The 26,181-nt window shown below is 51.2% G+C and overlaps 3 protein-coding genes across 3 annotated transcripts; 2 read left to right on the forward strand and 1 right to left on the reverse strand.

Annotated features, from left to right (window-relative positions):
• Nucleotides 1–217: 217 nt before the first annotated feature.
• On the reverse strand, nucleotides 218–11,408 carry WDR93 (WD repeat domain 93). The gene is made up of 16 exons (XM_069025880.1): nucleotides 11,350–11,408; nucleotides 10,664–10,972; nucleotides 9,735–9,930; nucleotides 9,053–9,117; nucleotides 8,729–8,811; nucleotides 7,777–7,900; nucleotides 6,218–6,305; nucleotides 5,460–5,637; nucleotides 5,190–5,257; nucleotides 4,651–4,737; nucleotides 4,202–4,333; nucleotides 3,459–3,690; nucleotides 2,734–2,794; nucleotides 1,869–2,025; nucleotides 1,541–1,742; nucleotides 218–450 (listed from the first exon to the last, which is right to left on the reverse strand). Exons 2-16 carry the CDS (start codon nucleotides 10,922–10,924, stop codon nucleotides 339–341), a joined length of 2,046 nt encoding a protein of 681 aa, XP_068881981.1. The 5' UTR covers nucleotides 10,925–10,972; nucleotides 11,350–11,408; the 3' UTR covers nucleotides 218–338.
• A 270-nt stretch (nucleotides 11,409–11,678) lies between these two features.
• On the forward strand, nucleotides 11,679–15,362 carry PEX11A (peroxisomal biogenesis factor 11 alpha). The gene is made up of 3 exons (XM_069025879.1): nucleotides 11,679–11,789; nucleotides 12,283–12,398; nucleotides 13,938–15,362. Exons 1-3 carry the CDS (start codon nucleotides 11,734–11,736, stop codon nucleotides 14,501–14,503), a joined length of 738 nt encoding a protein of 245 aa, XP_068881980.1. The 5' UTR covers nucleotides 11,679–11,733; the 3' UTR covers nucleotides 14,504–15,362.
• A 4,690-nt stretch (nucleotides 15,363–20,052) lies between these two features.
• On the forward strand, nucleotides 20,053–26,122 carry PLIN1 (perilipin 1). Its single transcript, XM_069025910.1, has 9 exons — nucleotides 20,053–20,157; nucleotides 20,790–20,848; nucleotides 21,484–21,682; nucleotides 21,813–21,895; nucleotides 22,266–22,518; nucleotides 22,703–22,983; nucleotides 23,504–23,650; nucleotides 24,333–24,566; nucleotides 25,056–26,122. The coding sequence occupies exons 2-9, from the start codon at nucleotides 20,804–20,806 to the stop codon at nucleotides 25,431–25,433; spliced, it is 1,620 nt and encodes a 539-aa protein (XP_068882011.1). The 5' UTR covers nucleotides 20,053–20,157; nucleotides 20,790–20,803; the 3' UTR covers nucleotides 25,434–26,122.
• Nucleotides 26,123–26,181: the final 59 nt, after the last annotated feature.

The raw sequence follows: 26,181 nt of genomic DNA on the forward strand, positions 1-26,181 counted from the left end.
ACCTCCACAGCCAATTTGCTGCCTCCTTTGAAAGGACCAGGTCTCTGGTTAAACACAAGGATGCTGGTGGCTGCCCATCGGGGTAGGAGCTGAAAATGAGACCCACTGGTGAGCTCCAGCAACACAAGGACAGAAAATCAGAGTCTGAAGAAATGCCAGTCCTGTGAAGAGCAAGAGACTTTTAATGGAGAAAAGACTTTATTAAGGTCCTCTGTATTATTGTAACATACCAGATTGCTCTGATGCTCCAGGTCGCTGGGAGAGAGATGATTGGAATAGAGTGTCTATCAAAATGTCAGTGCTGGATCATGAGCCTGGCCCTCAGGATGCAAGGCTGGCTACTGCTTCTTCTCTCCCTTCACTTTCTCTCTCTCATTGTCCATGGCAGCTGCTTGTGCCTGCAGACAATCCCAGTATTCCTGCTCCTCCATTTCCAGCAGTACCTGCTGCCTAAAAAGGGGAAACAAGGGTGGTTAAAACAAAAACAGTCCCTGACATTCCCCCAGTGCTCAGACAACTCCCCCAAGGGCCCCTGGGGCTCACTACCAATTAAGCAGTTCTATTTCTTGTGTCTGAAAAACCTCAGTGATCCCCTCATGCCAATCATCACTCAAGTTTACTGTTCCTGACAGCAAGGACTTCTGAATTTCTGTTGTCTGTAGATGTCTGTAGACACAGGTCGCACTGCAGTTGTATTTGCACTGCTCTGGCTTCAGCTCTCAGTTCCCAGGGAGCAAGATATCCCTGGAGGTGATGTCTGCCCGGTTTTCTGGTATAAGGCAGATAAGGGTCTCCTCTCCTCTCCAGGATGGCACTTTTCTGCACTTAACTAACCAGACAACTCCACAGGATTCACCCTGGAGACAAGGAATTAGGGAAGGCTACCAGGTAGTATGTGCTATAAGGTCACACCTGCACCCACCTGTCCCGTTTCAATTTGGAGAATTAAGGCATAGTGAAAAGAAGATGCAAGATACTGACATGGATCTAGCGCCGGGTTCCCAATAGAATTCAAGGCAAAGGACCCCAAAAAGAGGTGTCACAGCGCCATCTAACGACGGCATCGACGCCATGCATCATCCCCGAGGCTGCCAGGGACCTTCTCGAACCGAGGAATCTCCAACACAAACCTATTTAAACACCACACGAACCCGGGAATGCAGCGGGAGAGAGAGGTACAAAGAGATCCCAGCTCTGCCTGGCTGTGGGATCAAAAGGAGTATGCAAACACGTGAGGATCATGTTCCTTTGACAAACTTGCACAAACTTTTGCACAAAAACACATTAGAACTTGCAAGCCCTCTCTACCTGGAAGGACAAGCCTGCTCCAGGCATCCTGACTTACAGATGAAGCTGTCTAGGAAGGACAGAAGGGAGAGGAGGAAGGGTTCTGGGTGGCTGTCAGGAATCCAGCTGCCTGTACACCACCCTTATTCAGACACAAATCTGTCACAGCACTCAGAACAACCCAGAAGCTCCAGGGTGAGACCTTGCATGAACTCAGCAACACCACAGCTTACAATAATGCAGGTGCACTTACCTCTCAGGCAGAAAGCGAAACCTATCACGTAAGAAAATATTACATCTCTCAATCCACTTCAGCTCCTGCAAGGATTTGAGAGACAAATCTGGTTTCTTTGGGAAAGCCTCCTTCAGTGGGTAGGAATTGAAGTCAAAAAGGAAGATGGTGCTCTGAGTGGCTTTGCTCTGGGCCAATTCATCTTCCTGCTGCTGCTCATCTCCTAGACAGAAACAAGAAGAGTGAGCTACTGCATCAGGAGTCATCCAACAAGAACTACCAAGGATCAGTGCACAGCTGAATGCACCCAGTGATGGTGTATCTGTGAGCACCCCAAGGTATCACCCACCTCGAAGCAGCAGGCAGCAGTTCATACTGTCCACTGTGAACACTGGCTGCCAGGGGGGTGCTACAGCATGAGAAGGTGGAGTGCAGAAGCAGTAAACAGTCTGTGATGTGTCAGTGTTCATCAGGGACACTGTGCCATCCCAGGAGAAGATCAGGACCTGAAGCAGCAAAATTGACCCGTAGGTGTAAAAGAAGTGAGAAACATTTTCTGTAAAGTTCATGGGATGACATTCAGGACTTCATATCCCCAACTATGATGTTGTTTTCTTTGCCTGCCCCACAGTCATAGGGCCACAGCAGATCAAGAACAGGCCTAGCAGGGAACCTGGACTGAAAATGCTGAAGGTTGGGATTGGAAAAGGGCAACAGAATACATTAGAAATGAGCCAGATCCAGCCTTCTGCATGGCTGCTATGGTGAGTGTCCTTTCCTTCTCATGCCTGAAAACTTTCTGAGGCCGCTTGAAAGGTCTGGCTGGACTTGTGTTCCTCCCCAGGATGCCCTCTCATATTTGACCCTGATGCCTGAAACTTCATGGCTGAACCCTTTCACCTCCCAGTTGGACCTGTCCATGTGCACCTCAGTGGCCAGTTAGAGGACATGGGTGCAAGGGGATACTGAGTAACATCATGGAAGATAATTCCCTTGAGCATTACCAGCTACACACAGACCTGTAACTGGTGCAGGAAGTCTTCATGCTAAAAATATTTGGAGGCTGGGAAAGGATGTGAAGGAAGAACTGTATCTAATTGCCCTTGTCTTTATCTTCTAGGCACCCAGTTATCATCCTTGCTGGAAACAAGATCCCAGCACAGCTGGACTTGTGTTCCCACCCAGGTGTTAAGAGAGCTGGCAGTAATACTCACTGCACTGGGGAAGGCCAGGACAGGCACCACTGCACTGATAGTAAGATTTGGATTTTCAGGCCTGTAAAAGAGACACAGCTTTATGCTGCTATTGCATGTACCTGGCACGTACTGAGAGGCTGTGATAATGACAGTGGCAGTTTGAAGCATGCTGGGTGACCTAAAGTCCCAACAAAGCCCCTTCCCTCTAGAGACAAAGCCTGGCTCCTCCTGGGCAGGAACCTCCAAGGCCCATCCCTGTGCAAACCTGCCTAGGAACTACATTGGCGATACAAATGCCATGGAGGCATGAATCCAGAGTCTTCAGAGCAATAGCTTTCCTTCTCCTCAAACCAAGGGGATAAGTGAACCCAAAAAATGATAGTAAGATGGCAAGAAATGTTTATTCTGACTTCTAGGGGAAAGTTACTCTGTTACGGGCAGAAGAGAGAAGAAAAAATTCCCCTGGGTACCTGGCACAGATACAAATAGTTCAACATGAGCCCTGGAGCTGTGCTGGAAGTATTTGTGTGCTGGTGCACAGAAGAACCCGGAAACACCCTTAATTCTGGCAAACCACTGGATTTTAGCACTAACAAAACCACACTTGCTGCTGACAGCAGCATGGCAGAGCCATCTGGGTAAGAGCAGTAGGAAGCTCTCTACTCCACAGAAATCTGGGGCTCCCTGTTAGACCTGACCACTATAACCATGGCTGAAGTGAGGTCTGTGAGAGTCTACCTCACCTGTCTGCCAGGAGTGTGATGCTGGACTTCCCAGCCCTGGGTGCTTTCACCAAATAGAAAGAGCTGTCTGTACACAGCACTAGAAGCTGTATGATGGGACAGACAGGATCTGCACCAGGACAGACAGGATCTGTACCAGGTGTTTCATCACTGGCAGCTGCAGAACCACACAGAAAGTGGATACTACGGATGAAACGTTCCTCTAGAATGGCAGTCACAGACAGTGGGTATCCTGAGGAAGGAAGAAAAAAGGAACTGGTAATTTATCCAAGCAAAGCTTAGTTTGGAGTGTGGCCCGCTCAGAGGGAGAACAAGCAGATGGCAGAAGAAGATTCTTCTGCCAGGAGAGTCCCTGCATCATGGCAGGATGACACCAGCACTGATGGCAGCCTGAACTGTGATGACACAACACTCTCAAAGATGACCTGAGAGTGCAGTGGCAAAGCAGTGACCATCACTGTCTCACAGCCTCGAGGAAAGACTGTGACCAGTCCTTGCTGCAGCAGTTCCAGGCCCTGCCTTGCCCTGGATGGGGATGGTTCTGAAAGGGCCAGGGCAGTCATTCTGTGCTGGAAACTTCTGGCCAAGCATCCAGTGGACAACTGAATACAAACTACTTTCAGATTTGCTTGTAGACTCACTACCAGCCCCTAATTTACACTAAGTCTGAGCCTCAAACTCCTAGGCAAAGACCTAATTTATCCACAGTGATCCCAATATACAGTCCCAAAGGGCAAGCTCACCTAGGTGTTTATCCCAGATAGTTATTGTTGCATCTTCACCTGCCAGTGCCAGGTACCTGGAGCAGGAACTGATAGCTGAGCATGCAATTGGAGCTGCACATGGCCACACAACATCAGGCATCAGATCAGAATCTAAACAGAATGGCATGAAGAGAGACAACTGTGAGAAGGTGTGAGAAGGTGTAGAACATTCCCTCACATGCTACTAACATCCATTTTCCCCATTCTGCAGCCTTCTGCCGGAGTGGCTTCACTAAAAACACTGCCAGCCTGTGCAACACTGAGCCCCACAATCCAAATGCCAGCCTAACCCACAAGATATGAGTCAGCTCTCTTCCCAATTCCTCATTCCCCTGAATCATGAAGACCTGGCAGAATGACAGCCATTGGCCACAGAACACTCCCACTCCCCACAGAGTGCTCTGCTAGAAAAAGCAAAACATTTTTACCTGCTTTCCCCTTGAGAGAATGGTTAAGTAAGTACAAGCAGAAATTGTGGTTTCCATCCCAATGCACACCGATGCCAACTGGAATATCTGGTACAGAGAAGGGGATGACAAAAAGAGAAGAAGACTGGGGATAAAGAAAGGAACAATCCAGGACACCAAAACACCATTAGAAAGCTCTCATTAGAGCTTTCATAGTCCCCCTGATAGAAGCTCTGCTCCCACAGAAACTAAACCAGAATAACCTCTCCTCTGTCATTTTTACCTTGACTATATGCCTTCTTTTTCATTTTTTGGGGGGGGCTTGCTTGGTGCTTTTTCAGGGGGGAGGTAGTGGGGGTTTTTTAAACTACGGAGATTTTTACCCCATGCTGATAACTGACTTAAAAGTCTCAGAGCTGACCGTTTTACCAAGGCTTATGTCCTTGGAGATGGAATTTACAGAGTGGATGCAAGCCAGACCCACTGAGCTCTCACTGGAGCTCAGTATCATGCAACGACCATGCTTCACAGATTAACAGCTTTTTGTCCATTTGGATTACCTGGCTGTACTTCCATTTCTGGTCCCATCAGGATCCGGCTAGGCAGGAGGAAATGAAAGGTAGCATGTCTGGAAAAAGGAAGAAATATATGTAAAAGAAAGGCTTTGATAAGTAGGCAGCACTGTGACAAGCCCTGGCATGGCTCCAGCCCCCTGCCCTGAAGCCTTGGGATGAAGGAAGCAAAGCTAGGACAGGGGTTTCCATTTATGAGTGCCCAGTGCCCTGTGTGGATGACTCATGGACTGAAATCCTGGTTGGTGTCCCACTCACCTGGGGATCTCCTCCTTGGTCACACCCTGACCCTCCAGATACTCCCGGTAAATGCTACAGAAGATTGCTTCATGCAGCTCCCACTGGGAATCCTTGATTAGGTGGTTGTACCCCAAGCCAAGCATGCTGTCATCATCCACTTCCTTCAAGGCATCCAAAGGGTCTTTAAAACTAGTGCCTGGATTGGGAACACAGAGGGAAAAGGCACAGCCCTGGAGAAGCAGACACCACGAAGGTATTTGGGGCTGGCATTGTCTTGAAGCACACAGGACACACTTTATCTTCGGTGGGACTTTCCACATCTCTAGTCCATTTTCCAGTATTTGAAGGCAGGGATTAGGGGAAGACTTCTGAGGATCCTGCTCACCTTGCCTTTCTGTGGCCTTTTCCCAGCATAAAGTCTGTCCCCTCCCCATCCTTGGCATTTTTCTATAAATCCAGGACTCAGTGATGAACTAGGGGTGCTGCTAGGATCTAGGAAGCAGCCTCCTCCCTCTCCAATGACACTGAAGCCAAGGGTGTAATGACACCCACTCTGAGATACCCTGAAGTATTTTGTGCTGGCAAAGGTGACATGTGAGATAGTCTGGTAGGAAGCAACTCCCACTGCAGGATTACATGTAGTTAGAAAGACAGGTCAGGAAAGGACCAGGGAGCACGTTACTGAAACTTTCTGACCTGTTCTGTATTTATAGGGGCCATGATTCCTTTGCCACCTGAAACGGGCTGCAGGCTGCACATACAGAATCAGTCCTGACCTGTAATGGGTTTGGGTGGCCTCACTGTCAGCAGCAGCACTGGGAGATCCAGCTCTACATCAGCTTGGATTGCAGACACAGGAAGCTCCTGCAATAGAAAAGTGCCCACCTGAGAACTGTGTTGTGTGCTACACTGATGAGTTTCACCTGTCCATAGGAATCAAATGCTTCCTAAGAATTTAGGAAAAACTCCTTTGTGTATGCAAAGGTTGGCTGGCACCATCTGGGAGATACAGGGTTTAGGCTCATTCTTCAGGATAAAACACAGAAGCTTCAGGGAGATCACTACTTTTTCAGCTACATCACTGAGGATGTCTTGCCCAGACTCCTGTCTTTGTGCCATCTCTGAATCATTCCTATTGCAGCACAGGCCTGTGTGAGTCAGAGCAATGTTCAGAAAATAAAGGGGAAAAAAAGAAAAGGAAAGAAAAAAAAAAAGAAGCAGGACTAAAGGTTGAAGAGTGTCTGCTGAAAGCAAGAACCAGATTTTACTTCACAGAGCCCAGGACTGGAGGAGGTCACATACATGCTTGGCTGGGAATAGAAAATTGTAACAGGGGGCCAACACCAGTGTGTGCCCACCACCATCACCACCCCACACACATTGACATTGGGCTAAACAAAAAAGGTTTGGCTTAATAATCAGACATGTCTGAGAAGGAAGGGGCAGGAACTTGGATAGTTCACATGGAATCAGCAAAGAGGGAATGCCTGAGTGTTTGGTTTTGGCTTGGCTAAGTTAAGTGGGGTGTTTGCCCAAAAGACAAGGCTGAGAAGCAGCTCCCTCTTAAATGTCCAGGCAAGTCTTTGCTGAAGGAAGAGGAAAGAGTGAGGAGGCAACTATCCCAGGGGGTTACTTCAAAGTGCTGGGCAGGAGGTGTCTGTGTGCTGAGAGGTGAAATCCAGCAGGGTGAAAGTGAGAAAGGGGAGGGTTAAGCACTGACTCAGCACTTAAAATTCCCTGTGACAGCTCAGGGATGGTCACTGAGGCCAGTGACCATCTCTGCAGAACCATCTCCATGCAGATCCTGAGTTTTCTGGCAAAGAGCCTGAGGTAACAGTGGTTAGTGCACACAGGCAGAGGCTCTGCCCTGCTCAGGCTCCTCTTGCATGTAATCTAAAACACAAACCCTGCTTCAGGGCCAGACTCCCAAACAGAGGCATCCTGCCTGATCCCCACTCCTCTTCACCTTCCCCCAGTAACATAAGGGAGAAGCCCTGTGGGAATACCCTTACACAGGGCCCCCTCAGATGGAGCAACACTGCTCAGAAATGAGCTGCCAGTTTCAGGGAGGGGCAGCAGGAACACTAACCCTGGGACCAGGGAAATCTCTTTGGAAAGCCTGTCTTGGGAGAGTAAACATGTCCCAGTAGCAGAGGCCTTATGAAACATGGGATGGGTGGCTGCAGAGACACACACACACCATCCCCTTGGGCCAATAGGAGTGTTCAGGCTGTGTCTTGCTGTCACTGTCTGCAGCAGCAAGGCTTGGGGGAAGACCTGTGGGCAAAAAGGTGTAAGAGAAAATAGCACAGAGGGAGATGGAACTGTTTTGTACCTCAGATAAGCAGCTTGACCTCCTCTCACTGCAAGCCAGCCCTTTTGCAGCTCCTGAGTTTTTTTCCATCTCTCTCAGCCAGGAATCTTTAGGCAATTGGTAGATCTCCAGCCAAGCTTTTGTGCTGTCTGCATTGGGAAAGCATGTTAAGCAATTGGAAATGAGGAGAAAAGGTCTTTCAGGCAAGCAGCCTCTGTTATCTTATATTCTTATAAAAAGATTTGTGCGTTTTTTGAAATGTAAAGTCGCTGTGAACTCCATGCAGCTCACCTCTTCTCCCACTTAATGCTTGACATGTTTGACTGAGACTGATAGCTCAGCTCAAATCCTCAAGGTCCCACATCCACCAAAGAAACTCCATGAAGCTACTCAGTCAAGAATCTGACTTGTAGCCTCTGAGTAGTAGAGTAGAAAGTAGAAATGGAGACATGGTCTCACATTAGTTCTCTGTGGATGCTACATGTGTCCAGGCAGATTCCACCAAAGATGGGGCCAGAAATCCTGCCTGCCATGGATTCAGCTGCCATGAAACAGAAGAATGTTGTAGCAAGGAGTTTCTTGTAGTGTTTTTAGAGGTTCTCTATGCTCTCTGGCCTATGTTTGCAGAGAAAAATCTTCAGGTCTACATCTTTCCAGTGTAAAAGTGAGCCATAGCAAGCCAGAGGAAGAACTGAGTCTGGTACTTCTGGAGGGAGGGAAACCTGCTTTCACTGAGTCTCCTGGGAGCTGGGGACTGCACTGAGCAGCTCCAGACAGCTTACTTTTGGGATCAGTCTGATCCACACCAAGGAGGGGACACGGAGGGGCACGGGCAGCTCTCTAAGCTGGAGGAGGAACTGGGAGAGTTATAATACAATCCCTGGGTACCCACACCACTTGAAGCATTTTAAAAACATTGCTGCTGCCCCTCCGTTAGACCACAAGAGTCTCCAAACCCAGCACGTTCCTGCACTTGCCTTGCAGCAGGATTCCTGCATAATCACCTCCTCGGGACAGCACCTCCTCCACACAAGTGCTTCTCTGGCTGATATCCTCCTGCCAAGGAAAAACAGGCTGGCATCAAAGCAAGATCACTGATTCAGAGAGCTCCATGGCCTTACACGGTTCTCCACAGGCTGAAGGCCAGGCAGATTGTTGGAAGAACAAGAATAAATATTGGGCAGCAGTCTTGGAGTGCTGCTGCCTATGAATAAATTTCTGAGGGCAATTAGTACTCCTCATGATTGATTACTTCCCAGCCTGTGCCCAGAGTCTACGGAATTAGCTCAGTACTTACCACTTCATTCAGGATTTTAACGAGCAGGAAGCTTTGCTTGTGAAAGCAGAAGAGCCAGACAAGCCCTGAAATAGAAATACAGAAGTATCAGGAGGAGGGAGAGAAAAGTGAATGAATGTTAGCCACACTCTTGGGAGATGGATGTTACATGTGCAGGAGAGTGAACAGGGCTACATTATTTCCTGGGCCCAAGGAATAATATCTCACTGTTTCCAGCACTAAACCTTTGCTGGCTTCCTTATGCCAGCACCAGTAAAGATTTGATTGTGTACAGAGATGGATAAGCCAGTCTGAAAAGTGTCTCCACCAGAACTGATGAGTTTCAGATGAACCAACAAACTATTACAGGTGCAGGAACAGGTCACAGGCAGGGGGTCATACCGAGCCTTTTAGTTCTTTCCATCCAGCCCAAGATGTTCCTAAATTTTACTGTGCTTGATCCCCAGCTCTGCACCTGCCTCTGCTGCTCCAGAGAGGCCACCAAACCCACACCTTCTGCTAATCACCCTGTCACTCTACAATCTGTTAGCTATCTAATGCCCTCTTTAAAGGGCTTTCTAGGAAACCTGTCAGCCACCCTAATGTTCCCCCTGATCCAGCACTCTTCTGTAGTGCAGTTGTCAATTCAGCTCCAGAGCACAGTTATCCCCAGCCAGGGCAAGGAAATCCACATCACACTAACCCATTTCATCCACAGCAAGCAGGACATGGCACTCGTTCCCCAAATCCAAGGCATGGATGGCACAGATCTCTGTCTTGGCTGCATCCCAAGCACAGACATCCTTGAAGTCACACGTGTTGAAGGCAGCCAGACCCTTGGACAGACCAACAAAGACGTATTTTCCAGACACTGCAAGGCAATTGGCTCTTTCAGTTACCTACCAAGAAACAGAAAAGGTGACTGTACCCGACTGCCTTCTCAGTGGAGGATACCTCAGCCATACTAATGATATATTCCTGGCCTTTTCACCAGAAAATGCTGATTTCTTCTACAAGGGAAACACTTGGATACATTCTTTCCCCAGAAAAGCAGGGGAGGGTCTCTCATCTCTGTCACAGAGATTGGCCTGTGTTAGGAAAGAGGAAGTTTTCTCCCACCTTTCCCCTTCCCACAAACAGAAGGGGCTTTAAAGGCCAAGAACTCAGGAACACTCAGCCCTTCCATTCTAGAGCAGAGATGTGATGGGATGCTGAACTCCCCCAGGCAATCACAGAACACCAGCAGACACCAGTGTATCCTCCTGGACACCCCCACATAATCATGGGGAAGGCAGTACTGTCATTCTGCTCACGGTGCTGGAGTGTTCACCATAACACAGAGCTGAGCTTGCCCACTTGGGTGCTACCGACTAATTACCTTCTCCTCAGCAAACAAGAGTGGAGCCAGCCTGGGAAGCACAAGGTGAATTTAGTGTTTAATACCTGCTTCTCTCTTTCCAGAGAGGTGTGATAGTTGAGTGGGAAGCAGAACCTGTCAGACAAGCTTAGAAGCTGCAGGCTTTTAAAGCAAGCCAGTGAGACGGTGGTGGATTCTGAGGAAGGTCATGAACAGAAGAGTGACAAAATCTGCTGTGGTGGTTAATGCTATCTCTGCTGTGAGAGGCTCTGTACCTGGAATTCAGCTGTAGGGAAGCATTTCTTGGGCTGGACCTTTAGTTTTTGTGCTTCTCGGAGCGTCTCCCTTCTTTCAATGATTTCCATAGCACTCTCAAAAACCTGCATCACCAGTTTGTTGATCATCCTGAAGGGCTGCGGCAATGCATCACGCTCTCGATCAGGATCCAGCAGGAAGAAATCTTCCTCATCCTTTGGCCAGTCCTTTTCAGATGGTGGGGGAATCCCCAGGGGATACTTCCATGTATTCACAGCCATGGTTCTCCCCTTCCAGATGCAAAATGCACCACGGATGCAGGAATCACCCTGGATGCAGAAGAAGGAAGGGGATACCTTCAATACCTTCTTTCATGAGGTAATGGGGGAAAAGATGATTAATGATGTCTAAGGGGGGTTCCTTTCAGTGTTGATAGCCAGAGCAACCCTGTTCTATACAGCTCATTTCTCCTTGTATCAGCTCTGTTACCCGGGCGTTTTGTCCTGCTCTGGCGATCTCAGCCACACAAGGACCTGCAGGCTGCCCACAGGGAAAGGGAGCCTAAAACTTTGTCACGAGCTCGTGTAAGAATTATGACAAAGCATTCAAAAATAGTAGCTTGTTCTTCATTAATGGACTTATTCGGCCTGGGTAAAATCCCAACAATTAACTTGAAAATCAGGTGTTCCCACTGGAAGTTTTATACCTCGTTTCCAAGACACCGGCTGCTTTTGAGCTTCACCTCTGCGGCGGGGCCGTGCTCACGCGGACCCACCCCCACCGCCGTCACCCCTCACAGCGGCCTGACCTCGGAGCGGGGCCGGGGCTCGAGGGGCCGGGCCGGGCTCCTCCGGCTTTCCCGGCAGGATCCGCCGCACGTGCGGCCGGCGGCTCCCGGGCGGGGGAAGCCTTTAGGGGTGACACCGCGGCCGCTCCGTTGTTGACGGTTGCCGTGGTAACGGCGCCTCGGTGCCGCAGCCCGGCCCGGGAACGTAGCGCGCGGCGGAGCGTTCCGCGGCGGGGCGGGGCCCGAGCGCGGCGGGGCGGAGCGGCCGCGGCCCCCGCGCTGCTCCCGCGGTGCCGCCGAGCCATGGAGGGCTTCGTGGACTTCACCAACCGCTGCCAGGGCCGCGACCAGCTCTTCCGGTGAGTGTGGGGGAAGGCGTCCCCCTCGGCACCCCGCAGCACCCGTCAGCGGCCCCGCGCCCAGCCCCGTCCCGCCGGGCCGCGGCCCCGTCCCCGCACACGGCCCGGCCCTGGCACGGCGCGGGCCAGGGGCACCTTCCGCTCCAAAGGCGGCTGTCAGAGCACGGTGCCAGACTCGTGGTGCCCAGCGACAGGACGAGGAGCAGTGGCCGTAAAGCAAAACACGAGAAGTTTCACCTCAGCGTGAGGAAGAGCTTCTTTACATTGCGGGTGGCAGAGCCCTGGAGTCTCCCTCTCTGGAGACATTCCAAACCCCCCTGGGCGCCTTCCTGTGTCACCCCTGCCTTGACAGTGGGGTTGGACTGGGTGGTCTCCAGAGGTCTCTTCCAGCCCTGACAATTCTGTGATTCTGTGAAATAAACCTGTCCTGCTGCTGCCATCCCGGGATTGTCTGTGTCTCACCTGTGTCCCCCTCTCGTTTTTTCCCTTCCAGAGCCACTCAGTACACATGCATGTTACTTAGCTATTTAATAGAGAATAAAACCGATAAAAAGAAGCTGGTAATGAAACTCAAGCAGTTGGAATCTAGCATGAGCTCTGGCCGGAAAAGTAAGTACGTGGTGTCTAGAGGGATAAGACCTTCTTCACTTGTTCCTTCCAGTAAAACAGCTCTTGGCCTTGTGTTTTCTGCAGTTAACCTACCTTAAGCCACAAAACCTCTTTTAGTGTATTTACAAAATTGTCGATAGACCTTATCCCTGCCATGGCTTGCCAGGCTAGGTAGGGCCAGATAGAGTTTTTTTACTTCCTCAGCCTCCTCTCCAGTTAGACAATCAGAATTACTGCTGGAACGATGAGATGAATAAGTCAACAGTCAGCTGTTGTTGTAGAGGCCAAGCTGTCATCTCTGTTCAAGGACAGAGCAGGGTTACGAGGCAAGGCTGGCTCACTGTGTGCTCATTAGTCCTTCCAGCTGATGGGTTGAGACAAGCCAGCGTTAAAAGATCATCATCCAAAAAAATCACTTTTGAAGGACCATCCTTCAATATGGCTTTTATATCCTACTTAACATATTAATTTTCTTTAGCATTTATGCCCTACTAAATCACATACCCTTCCATGCTTCTCGCACAGCCTGGCCATTTGCATCACTCCATTCTGTGTCACGGTTGCATCCACGATGGTTACGCTGTTGCTATGTTTGTATCCCTTGTTTTCAGCTTGATCTTCCACCCACTTCTCAATTGCTCAATCCTGGAACAACTGCAACAATATGAGACAAATATTCTAATCTGTGGTATTGCCGTGGATTTGTTTATTATTCCATTAGCTCCAGAGTATGGTAATTTCTAGTGGGGAGGCCAATTGGTTTGTCAGCATAGCCATAATTCTCGTGCTTCTGCTAAACAAATCACTCACAGACATCAGGCCTAAATTCAGGGCTCTTGTAGTTCCACCAGGCTTGGGTGCTGCCAACATCTGCCACTGTGACAGGGCAGCAGGGTGTAAAAAGTGTTTTGAATAATATTGTATTAACATTCAGGGGCCAAAACCCAAATTGTGCAGCAGGTGAAATCAGGTTTGCCTGATGGCTGTAGTTTGAAATGTAATACGCTGTTCCACACAGTTTGCAGGGAACTACAAGTCCCTCTGACAGATTCATGTTTGAGGAGGGATTTTGGTCTCTGTGCTCAGCACGTGAATCACCAGCTTTCACAGATACTTAGGAAAGCTGTAGCTCATGATTGCAATAGGATTAATGCAGTAACATCTTCTGTCCACAGAGTGAGGTAAAATCCAGCGAGGTGTACAGCTGAAATTAGAGGCTCTGTTTGTGTTCTTTATTTGCTGGCACTGACTCCTGCAGAGCTGAGGGTGATACTGGTCCAGAGGGCACCCAGGTGCAAGAACAGAGTGGCAGGAGAGGCTGCAAGTCCTGGCTATTGACAAAACACGTGCGTAGGTCCTGGGCTGGTGATGTTTACACAGAACTGAGATGTTTACACCCCTTTCCTCACTAATTCCAACCAACGCTTAAGCACAGAAATGCCCAAAGCCATCTAAGTTTTGTAAAAGTACGTGCAGACAGTGGCGGGCCGGCTTCTTCGTGAGGCCAGGCCGTGCTAACCTTTGTGGGGTTTCTTGCAGTGTTCAGACTGGGCAACGTGGTGCACGCCTTGGTGGCAGCGAGGAGAACTGCAGAGCTGCCAGAGGTGGTTCCTCGCTTCTGCCTCACAGCCTCACACCTGAGCCGGGCCCTGTACTTCGTGTGCGACGCGGTGCTGTGGCTCAGGAGCGTCGGGCTCCAGCCGGACATCGACAAAGCCAAGTGGCAGAACTGGGCTACCAAGTGCTACTACTGCTCACTCCTGATGAATCTGGCCAGGGACTGGTATGAGATCTCCTGGAGGCTGGAACAAGCTGCACTGGAAGAAAAGATCAAGGAGAATTCCTTCTGGCAGAAACACAGCAAGGAGCTAAACGGTGTGAAAAGTGATGGTTTGCACGGTTTTCTCTGCCAGCTCTTTCAGATACTGAAAAGGAATCCTCCTCTGCTGCTGGACTTGATGAAGAACCTCTGTGATCTTTCAGGCCCTTTGGATACGCTGGGAATCTACAAAACCAACCCAGGAATGATTGGTTTCTGCGGCCTCCTCTCCTCCCTGGTGGGGATCCTCACACTAGCAATCCCACATCTGAAGCTGAAACAGTGACATAAAAGGAGCTGCATAGTATGAGGCTGCAGCTTTGATCTTCTGATAGATTTTTATCTTCATATGGCACTTTTGAATGAACATGTCTTACAATAACCTCAAGATTAATTTTCTCCTCTGAATAAGTGAATTCTGCCCTTTTCCCTTCCTTGTGCCTTTGCAGATGAATTTGGTGCCATGACACACTCCCTGATGGAGTGGAGGGAGGAAAAGGCCGAGTAATATTTCACAAACAGAAAGAGGACTTGGAACTTGGCTGCTAGATAAGAAAATATTCATTTATTTTAATACAGGGTTGTGAAATAGCTGCATAGGCAACTGCAATAGGTATATGACTCATGACTAATCATGTTTACACTGGAAAGCTTCAGTTCACTAACCCAAGGTCCCTACAGTCAGATTGTCTGGAGTGGGCTAAGGCAGGTTAGAATGGCCTGAAGTCAGGGATGAGCGTTCTGATGGGTTTGGGTTGGTGGATCCTGAGTCCTGCAGGCACTGTCTGAGTGCACCTGGAGATGATCTCTGTGGTGTGCACTGGTGGTGCTGGAGCTGTACTCTAGTGAGTGCCACCTCCTGTCCCACGAAATCTGCACTTTCTTCATTTCCTTTGATACTGTGAGCCAAGGACTGTCAGCCAGTGACTCCGACTGCTCCAGCAAGCCACAGCTGAGAGCTTTGGTGCAGGAAAGCACATTAACTCCCAAACCCCTGTAACTGCAAGCACAACAATTTTCCATTAATCATATTGTGATAAGGACCTTGTTTTTCTCTTTTAATTTAACATTAAAAATTCCAGTATAATGAGGACTTTGGAACCTGCTGTTAAGGAGAGAAGCCTGGCTCAGAGCTCTCTGAGTCAGAAAAACTGCAAGGATGTGTTTCTAGTTGTGCAAGCTCCAGGAGGGAAGAGAATGGAGCTGGTCATGTTAACATCAGAATTCCCTGGGAGAAAAAAAAGCTTTTTACTGGATTTGGGAATTCATGGTTCAGATTTTCCTCTCTGGTGTTCCCTATCCTCCCTGCTCATGACCACAAGATTGGTTGTGTGTTCCCTCGCTGGCTGAATGGGTTCAACCACTTGAAAACGCTTCATGTTTGCCCTGCAACTGCATTATTGTTCATCACTGACCTCACTGGCAGTGATGGCTGGCAGTGTAACTGGGTTAAAACAGAAATGCTGTGTCCAGCTGTCTAGCATGGCATGCAGTTTTTGCTGCTCCTGACTTTGCAGAGTACCAGTCTGACACCATCTGAGACAAAATTGCACATTATATAGGAGATAAATTTAACATTTTTCTTTATCAGAGTTAGGCCTGTGTGTTCTGCTGCTTCCTGGTGTAAGAACTCCTTGTTCAATCTGTCAAGGAGATGTGAACAGACTATAATAACCTGGACCAACGTGTTCTCTTATTATTTCTGATGGTGTCTAAAAACAGAAAATTAAAAGGTGTGGGTCTCCTTTATTAAAAGGCAAAGGATATGGAATTAAGTAGGCAGGAGAGGCAGTGCTTCAGTTTACCTGAAGTTGTTGTGGTTGGGCTTGGAATTACTTCCAGTTTGAATATGAAGTGGTAGCCTGCCAGTGAAGTGTTTAAAAAGTAAGAGGTTGCTGGGCAAGATAATTGTGTTTGAAGACCAGATGTGGCCTTCAGCAGCTCTTCTTTTTTATATGGAAATGAGTAGCATTAAAAGTAGAGCATACTGGCAGTTCAGGCCAAAATGGAGCATTGTGTGTGGGATATGTTATATTCTAGGCTTCCTCTCCTTTATAACAATGGAATTTTTTTGTTTTGTTCTCCATTTGTCTTTCATCTCCTGGCAATGTGAACCCATCCCTCCCTTGGTCAGATTTGATCATTATCCCAGTGTGTAGCAACCCCTGGAAGAAAGGAAGAGGAGTCTTGATGATCTGACCGTGGAGGTTTGACCACCTTTTGTCTACAGAATTCCATCTTATTGCAAAAAAAGTGTTCTCAATCCCACTCAGAGGAGCTCTCAGATGCAAAATACTTCACAAAATACTTTCACTGGTTTGCAAACTGCTTTCTCTTGCTCTCTTACACTTTGCAGGGAAAGCCATTGACACAGGGATGTAGCCCAATCTTCACCTCCCTGTGCCCTGCAGGCAAACACTGTGCAAAGCCCTGAGCCAGGCTTTGATGTCTCTCGGTAGGGCCTGGTGTGGATTAGCATGTACAGCCTTAATGTGGGAGATGGGGGGTGAGTTTTCAGCCTGTCTCAGCCCTACCTGTCCCATTCTCCATGATGCAGGCTGGAACATACAGGAGTACCTCTGGTACTGGATGTAAAGCACTTAATATTTGCCTTCTGCTCCTCAGCTGGAGGCTGGTGATTTAAGGTACCTTAATGTAATGCAGCTGAAGCCATAGGATCAGGATCATATGGAGAAAATCCTTTTAGTGCCTTGTTTTGTATCTGTTTCTAATACAGCAATTGGAGTAAGAACAAGGTGTTTGAACACGAGCAATAAACTGTGATGAGTGTGACACTGTGTCTGTGTATAACTTAGAAGGTGGTGTAGAGATGCTGAAGGAGGGAGGATTCCTCCCATCTCTGAGTTTTATGAAGGGTGATACTGTTAAAGAGGCATTGCCTGTGGTTGGGTGCTGGAGCTTCCCTTTTGCAGTAGCCAGCTGGCAGACAGATTCATCCAGCTAGTTTAGAGTCACCATTTCAGCTGCAAAAAACATTAAGAAATACATGAGTATCAGGTAAAACTGCATGTTAGGGACAGCCTTTCGTTTGGATGGTCATGGTTTAATGACAAATTCCAGTTCAGGGAGGGAACAAAGGGTAACATCTCCAGCAGAGATGGCAAGGGATGGACCAGGATAACCATTAAACTGAGCTCACTGTTAGCTCCTAACCCCTGCAGTGAGAGTCTTGCGAACTTGGAAGCTCCAAAATGTCAGCTCCTGAACAAAGTATAAAGCATGGCATTCAGGAATGCTTTAGCAAGAGTTTCCTTCTGGATCAGTGGCCTCATACACATTTTGTAATGGAAACAAGTAGGAGAGTGGTCATCTTCTCTTCTGCTTACAGACAAGGCCTTCCCAACATTAACACTCTGCTTGGCATGACATTTCAAGGAATATGTGAGCCATTGGGGATTCCCAGGTGAGCAGTCAAAGGTTAAAAACCAGCATCTCCAGGAAGATACCAAATGAACCAGTTCTGTAGAGGAAGTGTGACTGGGGGAGGGTGTGAGTAGTCTTCAAGTGTCTAAAAACTCTTCTGCCAAGAGCGAGGCAATAAATCAGTCGCTAAAGCCAGGAGGTAATACTTTTATATTGCCACAAAGAATTAAATCACACTTCTTTTGAACTGCAAGTAAAATAAAAATCTAAATAGATTGCCCAGGAGTGCGGTCCTTATAAAGAAACTGGGCAGACATCTGTCAGCAGTGGTTATGGGGTTGCTGATCCTGCATGGAAATGAATCAGATCCTTCTATAGCCCCCTCACAGACCGAAGTGAGAAGGTGCCTTGCAGGGCTTTGGGGATCTGGCTCATCCCCTTGCCATGGTATATGAATGAGTACAGAGCAGACTGCAGAGGCAGGGGTGTGGAACTGCTTCCCTGCACCCTGCAGATCCTGTTAGCTCTAAACGTTGCCTGCAGGAGCACAGGAAGTGTTTGTGGTGTGAGCTGGAGTGGTGGGGCAGGGAGGCCGTGGTACCTTTGCCCTGCAGAGCCGGGGCTGGCACAGCCTTTGCCACAGAGGAAGGGGAGGGGATGAGCACAGGCGTTAGTAGGGCAAAGGCTTTGTTGGCTCCTGACTCCAGCCAAGGCAGAGAGGAGGTTGCTGTGCCCTCTGCACTTTTAGCCAGGCCAGCAGGGCTGGAAAACATCTCAGTGCCAAGAGAGCAAACCTTTAAGCAGGCTGGTGCCTTTGTCCCTCTGTCTCAAGGGCAGTGACTGACCCCAGCACCCAGCTGGAGGCAGCCCAGCACGTTCATGTGTCTCTGTACCCAGCCAGCAAGGCAGGCACAGCCCTGGGCTGGCAGTGAACTCTGCACTCTTTGGGAAGGAAAGGGGGGATTTTCCTGCCATCTGTGGCTTTCCCATGCCCCAGGGAAGCCTCCCACCCCCAAGTACGAGCAGTGCAGCCACAAGCAGAAAGCCATGGAGATGTGTTGGGTGCCCGCCTCTGTGTCCTGCACAGGAGTGCTGGGCAGCTGTGGGCATTGTGAGCCACATGCCAAGGGTCTCCCTGCATTGTGCCAGCTGGTCCAGGACACACAGCAGCCCTGGACCACTCATCTGCACTTATCTCCCTGATTATTGCCTTGTCCTCTGGCATTTGTCCCCTTTCCACCACATTGTCCTCATCACTGTGGCTCATCCGTAGTCAATAACCAAGACCTGGCCTGGGCCCTCACAGGTGGTGTGGTTTTTTTCAGTCAGTACCACAAATGAATTTGTTAATGATGGTGTGAGTCCTCAGTGTGCCTCAATGTGCAGCATTTTAGTGAGAGCATTGCTGGCAGGTCAAGGAGGGCAGTTGTTCCTCTGCAAAGCATTTGTAGTCCACATTTGGGGAACCGTGTCCTGTTTTGGTCCCACCATCACAGGAGAGATCTTGACTAGAGTCCAGCAGAGGATCATTGAGAGATAAGGCATTGAGGGGCATGGAACACATGCTGCACCAGCACCAGCTGGGGCACAAACTCTGCTCAGAGGTGCACAGAGCAAGGACAGGAGATGTCAGACACAAATTGCAACAAAGAAAATTCCAGCTGGACATGAGGAAAAAATAGTTAAACCATTAGTATGGTTAGCACAGGAACTGAGCCCCAGAGAGAAGAGAATCTTCTCCCTGGAAGTTTTTAAGACTGGACAAGACCTCAAGCAGCCTGATCTGGCTTTGAGAGTAGCCCTGCTTTGAGCAAGAGTTGAATGAGGTGATCTCCAGAGATCACTTCCAAACTGTGATCTTCTTCTCCGTCTACCCAAAATGCCTAAAGCTTTCCTAATGCAGTGTCTGCCTCGACTGTCAGCTAAAGCCTCCTCACCAAAAGCCTCATGAATCGTCTTAGAAATTGCAAACTTGGCCAAACCACATTGTTTCAAGCAGAATATGTCTCCCCACGTCTGCCTTCTACTCCCTGTGCTTAGTAAACTCTCCTGGGGAGAAACCATGTTCTTGGTCTGTGTTAGGTTTCCCAACAGGATCGTATCCTGGTCCATCATGAGGCATAACAGGGCTTACAGAAATACAGGAAGGGTTTCATCTCTTAGGAAACCCTGCCTGAGTCTTCCCCTTCTCCCTGTCTGCTCAAGATCTGTTGCTTTTGAGGTGGTGAGGTCCAAGGGCAGCTTCTTCTGATCTGTGGAAGGAGTGGTGTTAAACCCCGGAGCATTTCAGCCAGGCTGCAGCTTCTGGACTCTGCAGGGAAGGCAACAAAGGGGATTTTCTGCCATCATCTGTTCTCAGTTACGGTGGTTTCAGGGAGCTCCTTGGCCCATTTCCACCGCAATCCGTCAGCTCCTGAGCCCACGCAACCGGGAGGTGGGGCCTCGTGGTGGTGGTAGTGGCCAGAGCCCAGTGCATCACCCTCACAGGACCTGGGTGAAGGGACAGTGCAGACACTGCTCTCTGCTCCTGCTCTGCTGGGGACAGGCTGGCCCTCGGTGAGTAGCCTGTGCCCACTGGGTGCTCCGGGTCAGCTTCCATGGGACCAGGGAGTGAGAGCAGGGATCACCCATTCTCTCTGGATTTCCAGAATTTCATCTGCTGCTAAGAAAAGGGGGTCTGTGCTGGGGCTGGGAGCTGGAGCTGTTTTCACAGGGATGAGTGTTGGCATTACAAGCAGATGTGTGCAAGGGGGATGCTGACCTCAGCTGGACATCTCACCACATCCCTACCCACCGCTCTTCTATCTGCTCCTGTGCTGCCTTCTTACCCCTTCTCAGCCAGAGTCTATTCTCATGCCCATCTGTTAGCATCCTGGTTGCTCTGAGTTTGCTTTGCCAGCATCTTTTATCCTGCCCATACCATAATTTCTCTAAACTAGATACCTCTCAACTAATTTTGTTGTATCTTTGGGTGCTAAGGCACACGAGCAGGGCAGGGCTGCATGGAGGCTTTGGTTTTACAGTTTAACTGGTAAAAAGTCAAGCGTTGGGCAATGCCACGTCCATTGCACCCATGGGAGGTGTGTGTCAGCCCAGCTGCTGTGCTTGGGGGGTGCAGGAATGAGGGGGGAGCCCAAGCCCAGCCCTGCCTTCAGGCAGAGTCTGCGGCTCCCAACTTTGCTTTGCAGGTGGATGCGCCACGATGACGGTGAAGAAGACTCAGGCTCTGCAGGATGGAAGTGCCAAGGTGGGTGCAGGGAAAGGGAGAGAGAGGAGGGCAGAGATGTGCCAAGGGGGCCAGGTAGTGTGTATTGACTCTGCTGGATGAATGCCAGCCACATCTCATGCTGTCCCACATGTCCCTGTGTTATTTTTATATGGATCTTTACCTGCAGTAGTATAGAGCATCATCAAAGGGAAAGGATAAACCTTTTTAGTTGCTTGAAATTAAATAGTTCAGATTCAAAAAGGTTAACCTTGAGCTGATGCAAGGACTAAGTGATAACTGCCAACTGTGCCTGTCCTTCATCTGTGCCCCATTTAGTCCCCAAACCTCCAGAAGTCATGGAGGCTTCCACCAGGGTGGGAAGCCAGAGGGAGCACCCAAGTAGCTGTTCTTGGACAATTGGAGGAGTGGGAACTATCTCCCTTGGGACATGCCTGCAGTGTCCCTGCTCCCTCAGTGGCAGCAGCGGGCCTGCTCGTCCTTACACAACATACCTGGGAGACCCTCAGTGGGGCTTGAGAAATGGCCTCCTCCTCCTCCTGTGCAAGCCGAGGTCCTCTGGTCACTGCCACTCACCGAGAGCCACCAGTGTGTGGGCAATGGGGCACTCTTCAGGGAAGAGCTCTTGGCTCACCCGTGTCCATCTGCCCTTGCAGGAGAACGTGCTGCAGAGGGTCCTGCAGCTGCCCGTGGTGAGCTCGACCTGCGAGACCCTGCAGCGGAAGTACAGCAGCACCAAGGAGTCCCACCCGCTGATGGCCTCGGTGTGTGAGGTGTACGAGCGGGGCGTGCAGGGTGCCGGTGCCCTGGCCATGTGGGGCATGGAGCCCGTGGTGCGCCGGCTGGAGCCGCAGTGTGAGTCCACGTGCTGGGGGGGATGTGGCAGGGGGCCCCACCAGAGCCTCCCCTGGTGGGACAGTGCTGGCACAAGCATGTGCCTGCCACAGCCCAGGCGCATTTCTTACCATGCTTTTGCCCAAGGCAGTCACTGTGGCCAACAACCTGGCTTGCCGGGGCCTGGACCACCTGGAAGAGAAGATTCCTGCCCTCCAGTACCCCGTCGACAAGGTAAGTCACGGACAGGACAATCTGAGACCCCCCAGCCCCTCTGAAGAGCCCACAGCGTATCTTCTCTAGTCTTGTTGTCTTGTTTCTGGATGGTGAAGGGCTGCTGGCTGGGAGACACAGCAGCTCCAAGTGAGGGCTCCTCCAAGGGATGCTGCAGCCTAAAGGACCGTTTGGGCTCCCAAATATAAGTTGACAATGCCCTGTGTCCCATCCCTGCCAGCTACCCCCAGCCCAGGCTGGAGAGAGGTGTTATGCCGCTCTTGGAGCTGTTTGCTGGCATGGACATGGATGGGGTCCCTGCAGTCCCTCTGGCTGTCCCATGCCACCCCAAGCACACCAGTGGGGCTGTTCTCCACCTCTGTGCCCACAGCTTGCATCTGAACTGAAGGACACCATCTCCTGCCCCCTCCAAAGTGCCAAAAGCACCATTGGCAGCTCCGTGGATAAGATCATAGAGCTGGCAGCGGAGGGCTATGAGGCCACCAAGAACACTGTGGAAACAACAGCCAAGTACACGAGGAAGAACTCAGTGACCCAGATGGCAGCCGCGGGGGTCGACACAGCCCTGGGAGGGCTGGAGAAGCTGATGGAATACCTGCTGCCAGAGGAGGATGAAGAAGCAGGTAGTCCTGATGCCCAAATCCCCTCTGAGGGAGTTTGGTGACAACAGGCTGGGTGGCTCCTCAGTTGTGGGGTGCACAGGGCAGGAGGCAGCCCCTGGGTTTTGGCATAAGGCTACCTAGGAGGATGGTCCCACCAGGATGTAACCCTCCCACCATTCTTCTGCCTGTACTCTTCTGCCTTTAGAGAAGAAGCCCAAAAAGAAACATCTGTCAACATCAAAGGTCTCCCAGCAGCAGCCCAGCACTCCTAGCACTCCCAATGCTCCCAGTGCTCCGAGGGCTCCCAGCGCACCCAGCACAACCAGCACTCCCAGCACTCCCAGCGCTCCCAGCGCTCCCAGCACCCTGGGCCGGATCAGCGCTTTGGTCAGCACCATGTCCCACCGTGCTTACCAGCAAACCACCCAAAGCCTCCAGCGTGCCAAAACCAAAGGGCAGGAGTTGGCCTCCTGGATCCCCATCCTGGTGAGTGCCAGAACCCACCTGCTGGGTTCCTGCTCCCCCACGTCCTCTTTGGAGCTGGTTCTGCTTTCAGACAAGACATTTCAGGCTCCTTGGAGCAGATTGAGCAGGGTACACTTCCCCTGCTCAGCAGGATAAGCTTGGGGCTGGCAGCTCCTGCGTGATGTTCACATGTAACCATGTACCACATTAGTGGGACAAGTTATTTTTAGCAGGCTCCCAGTGTGTAACTGTTGATTTATGGCCTTGCCATAACATCTTTCCTAAAGCAAAAAGCCCCTGCAGAGACCCAGAGGGGATGGGGAGAAGGAGGTGCCTCTCCTACCCCATGCTGCAGTGGGAACATCTTCCCTGGCCTGTGCCAAAATCCCAGAGCTCCCATCTGCCCTCAGGGTTTCTCCCCAGATGCACAAATGAACTCCCTGCTCCCTTCACACCCCTGTGAAATCCTCAGGCTGAGCAGGATGGAGTGGATGGGACCAGCCAGCTCCCTCTGAGCCGTGGCTTTTTGCTGCCCTTGCAGGGTAGCCTGGCCAAGCCGAGTGTCCCCGCAGCCCCACAGAGCCGCAGTGATGGGCAGGGCAGCACGGGCTGGCTGAGCCAGCACCAGAGCAAGGCACCAGAGCAGAAGCAGGAGAAGGCAGGGAAGAAAGACACCAAGCACACCAAGGTATGGAGAAAAGCAGAGCAATGAGCTGGGGATGCTCCAAAGCATCCTTCTACCCATGCAGCATGCAAGCATGGAGGCTGTTCCCCCACACCTTTGGGGACCAGGTCCCTATCCCTGCTCAACCCTGAACTGCAGCTTGGAGGAGGCAAGAAGGGGTTGGCAGTGGGGCAGCCCCAGCTGTCCCCTTCCCTGATTCCCCAAAGCTGGGGGCTGTGGGCAGCCTCTGTCCCAGCTTGTATGTTCAAAACTCCTTTGGAGCTGTGGGATGTCAGCACCAAACTCCCTACTGAGCCTCTGAACACCCCTGAAAATCCCCCTGCCGTGGTCCCAGCAGCGAGGGGTGGTGTGAGCCAGTGGGGCTGGGAACAGTCTCCAGCCTCGGCTCCGCTGGGAGCTGGGGACGGGAAGCAGCAGGTTGGGGTCAGCGCCCTTTGCCTCTGCCTGCAGCGGAAGCACAGCCCCGAGAAGAGGGTCCCCTGGGGCCTGGAGTGGGGGGAGCTGGCGGGGACAGGGAGAGACCCCGCTGCAAAGAGCTGTGGTGGGTTTTGCAGAGCAGCAAGCTGAAATCTCTCAGGATCAGTGCTGCAAAGGGGATAGGGAACCCAGGGCCACCCCTGTTCTGCCTGGAGGGGCCGGTGGGGCAGAGGCCACGGCCGGGAGCTGAGCTGGTTTCTCTGGGCAGGCAGGGCAGGACCCTGGGCTGGTGGGCAGCATGGCTCACAACCTGCAAACAGCCTGCGCCTCTGGCATCTCCAACGTGAAGAAGGTCCCAGCCGTGGCCTGGGATGCGGCAGAGGGCTTGATCCTCTTCACCCCCCGCAGGCTGTCCAGGGCCATGGAGACAGTGGATGCTCTCGGGGGCACCCTCGTCAGTGCCCCAAAGCATCTGCTGGGCACCCTGTACAGCTATGTGCCGGTGAGTTTGTCCCCAGCCAGGCCCTGTCCATCTCCAGCAAACCCCATTTTGCTTAATCTCCTCCCATGAGCACCCCATAACTCCAGGCATTGTCAGGGGGTACCAGACTGGGGGATGGGGCGCCTTGAAGACACCTCAGCCCCACCCTCCTCCTGTGCATCCCCCAAGCCATGACAGTGAGGCCTCCAGTAGAACAAACAGGTCAGGCGGTGGTGGCACATTCACAGTTCATGCCCAAGCCAAGGTGTGACCACGCTCCCAGGAAGGTGAAAGTTCAGGCTGAGACCCTGTCCCCTCTCCTTTACCTCAGCCTGTTTTTCCCCTGGGACCATTTCTCCACCACAGCTGCTCAAGGGCTGCAAGCCACCCACTCCCCTCCACCCTGGGGGCAAACTGGCTTATCCCAGTTTAAGGGGGGGCTGTGTGGCACAGGCGGAGCAGGGCTAGCAGGTGGGTACAGCCTGGCTGGGTGCTTACCCCATCTCTCAGCTCCGCAGACAGTCAGTGAAGGAAGAAGAAGCATCCAGGGGCAGCAAGACCGACACGGAGAAGAAAGAGAAGAAGGAGGAGGAGGAGACCAAGCCTGCTGCCCCCTCCACTGAGGAGAAATCCCAGCTAAGGAGTGACTGGCGGCTGCACCGCGGCCATCACCCCCTGTCCTTCCTGGGGCTCGAGGACCCCCTCTTCCTGCGGCACAACTACTACCGCAGCCCTGCCTTCGATCCCGACTACCCCTTCCCGCGGAAATCCGCCTTCTCCCCCTACAACAGGCGGGTGAGCGAGGGCTCCTACCGCTTCAGCCCCGAGTCCATGTACAGCCGGGCCTACTACGGCAACTTCTACAGTCCTGTCTTCAAGAAGGACTGAGCTGGGGAGGGGGACAAGCACATCCCAGCCCCTCTCAAATCCCCTCCGCACGCTTTGCCTGGGCCCCTGCCAGCTGCCCACACACACCCCTGTTCCAGGACAGGAGCTTGAAGTGGTAGACAGGCCATGGGATAGCTTATTGTGGAGTGCATCAAGGCCAGGATGGGGGAATAAAGGCAACCAAAAGCTCTGCTGCTGGAAGGAGAAGGTGGGGGAAGGTGGGACTAGAAAGGTGAAGTAGATGTGGAAAGAGCCATGAGACCAGAAGAAAGGGACCAGCCAGGCCTGGCACGGGGCTACCTTGGAGCCTGCTCAGCAGACAGAGTGAACTTAGATGGGCTACACATTGAGAACAGCAGTGAGAGAGAGCAGGGAGGATGGCAAAGCTGTCAAACATCACATAGCAAGCCTGTTTCTCCATCCTTCCTCCCTCCATCCCTCCTCGCAGGGCCCATCCCTGGCCACAGATTTCTCCTCCATGGAGGGGCTGAAGATCCCCACCAACCAGCAGGATTCATGAGTGGGAAAGCCCTGGGACCTCCCTCCCAGCGGGTGGGGTCAGGAAAAAGGCTGGTGAGAACAGGTGGAGCTCCTGGAGCCCCTCTCCCACAGGATCACCTGGCTTCCCACACCACCTTGTTGTATCTGCTGCAATAATAAACCTGCAATAATAAACCACATGCCGCTCACCCCATATGCTCGGCTGCTTTATGGGAGTGAGACACCCAACCAAGGCAACAGAGTGGGG

The sequence above is a fragment of the Aphelocoma coerulescens genome, chromosome 10 (genome assembly GCF_041296385.1).
Source record: "Aphelocoma coerulescens isolate FSJ_1873_10779 chromosome 10, UR_Acoe_1.0, whole genome shotgun sequence".
Lineage (NCBI taxonomy): Eukaryota > Metazoa > Chordata > Aves > Passeriformes > Corvidae > Aphelocoma > Aphelocoma coerulescens.

Excerpts from the sequence above, each read along its gene's own strand:
- WDR93 (XM_069025880.1), bottom strand. The coding sequence starts at position 10,924 with ATGGCTGTGAATACATGGAAGTATCCCCTGGGGATTCCCCCACCATCT. Across the intron at positions 5,638-6,217 it reads GCCACCCAAACCCATTACAG|GCACTAGTTTTAAAGACCCT; the intron begins GTCAGGACTGAT and ends TTCCCAATCCAG. Across the intron at positions 1,743-1,868 it reads CTGCTGCCTGCTGCTTCGAG|GAGATGAGCAGCAGCAGGAA; the intron begins GTGGGTGATACC and ends GTTTCTGTCTAG.
- PEX11A (XM_069025879.1), top strand. The coding sequence starts at position 11,734 with ATGGAGGGCTTCGTGGACTTCACCAACCGCTGCCAGGGCCGCGACCAG. Across the intron at positions 11,790-12,282 it reads GGCCGCGACCAGCTCTTCCG|AGCCACTCAGTACACATGCA; the intron begins GTGAGTGTGGGG and ends TTTCCCTTCCAG. Across the intron at positions 12,399-13,937 it reads CATGAGCTCTGGCCGGAAAA|TGTTCAGACTGGGCAACGTG; the intron begins GTAAGTACGTGG and ends GGTTTCTTGCAG.
- PLIN1 (XM_069025910.1), top strand. The coding sequence starts at position 20,804 with ATGACGGTGAAGAAGACTCAGGCTCTGCAGGATGGAAGTGCCAAG. Across the intron at positions 21,683-21,812 it reads GCGCCGGCTGGAGCCGCAGT|TCACTGTGGCCAACAACCTG; the intron begins GTGAGTCCACGT and ends TGCCCAAGGCAG. Across the intron at positions 23,651-24,332 it reads AAGACACCAAGCACACCAAG|GCAGGGCAGGACCCTGGGCT; the intron begins GTATGGAGAAAA and ends TTCTCTGGGCAG.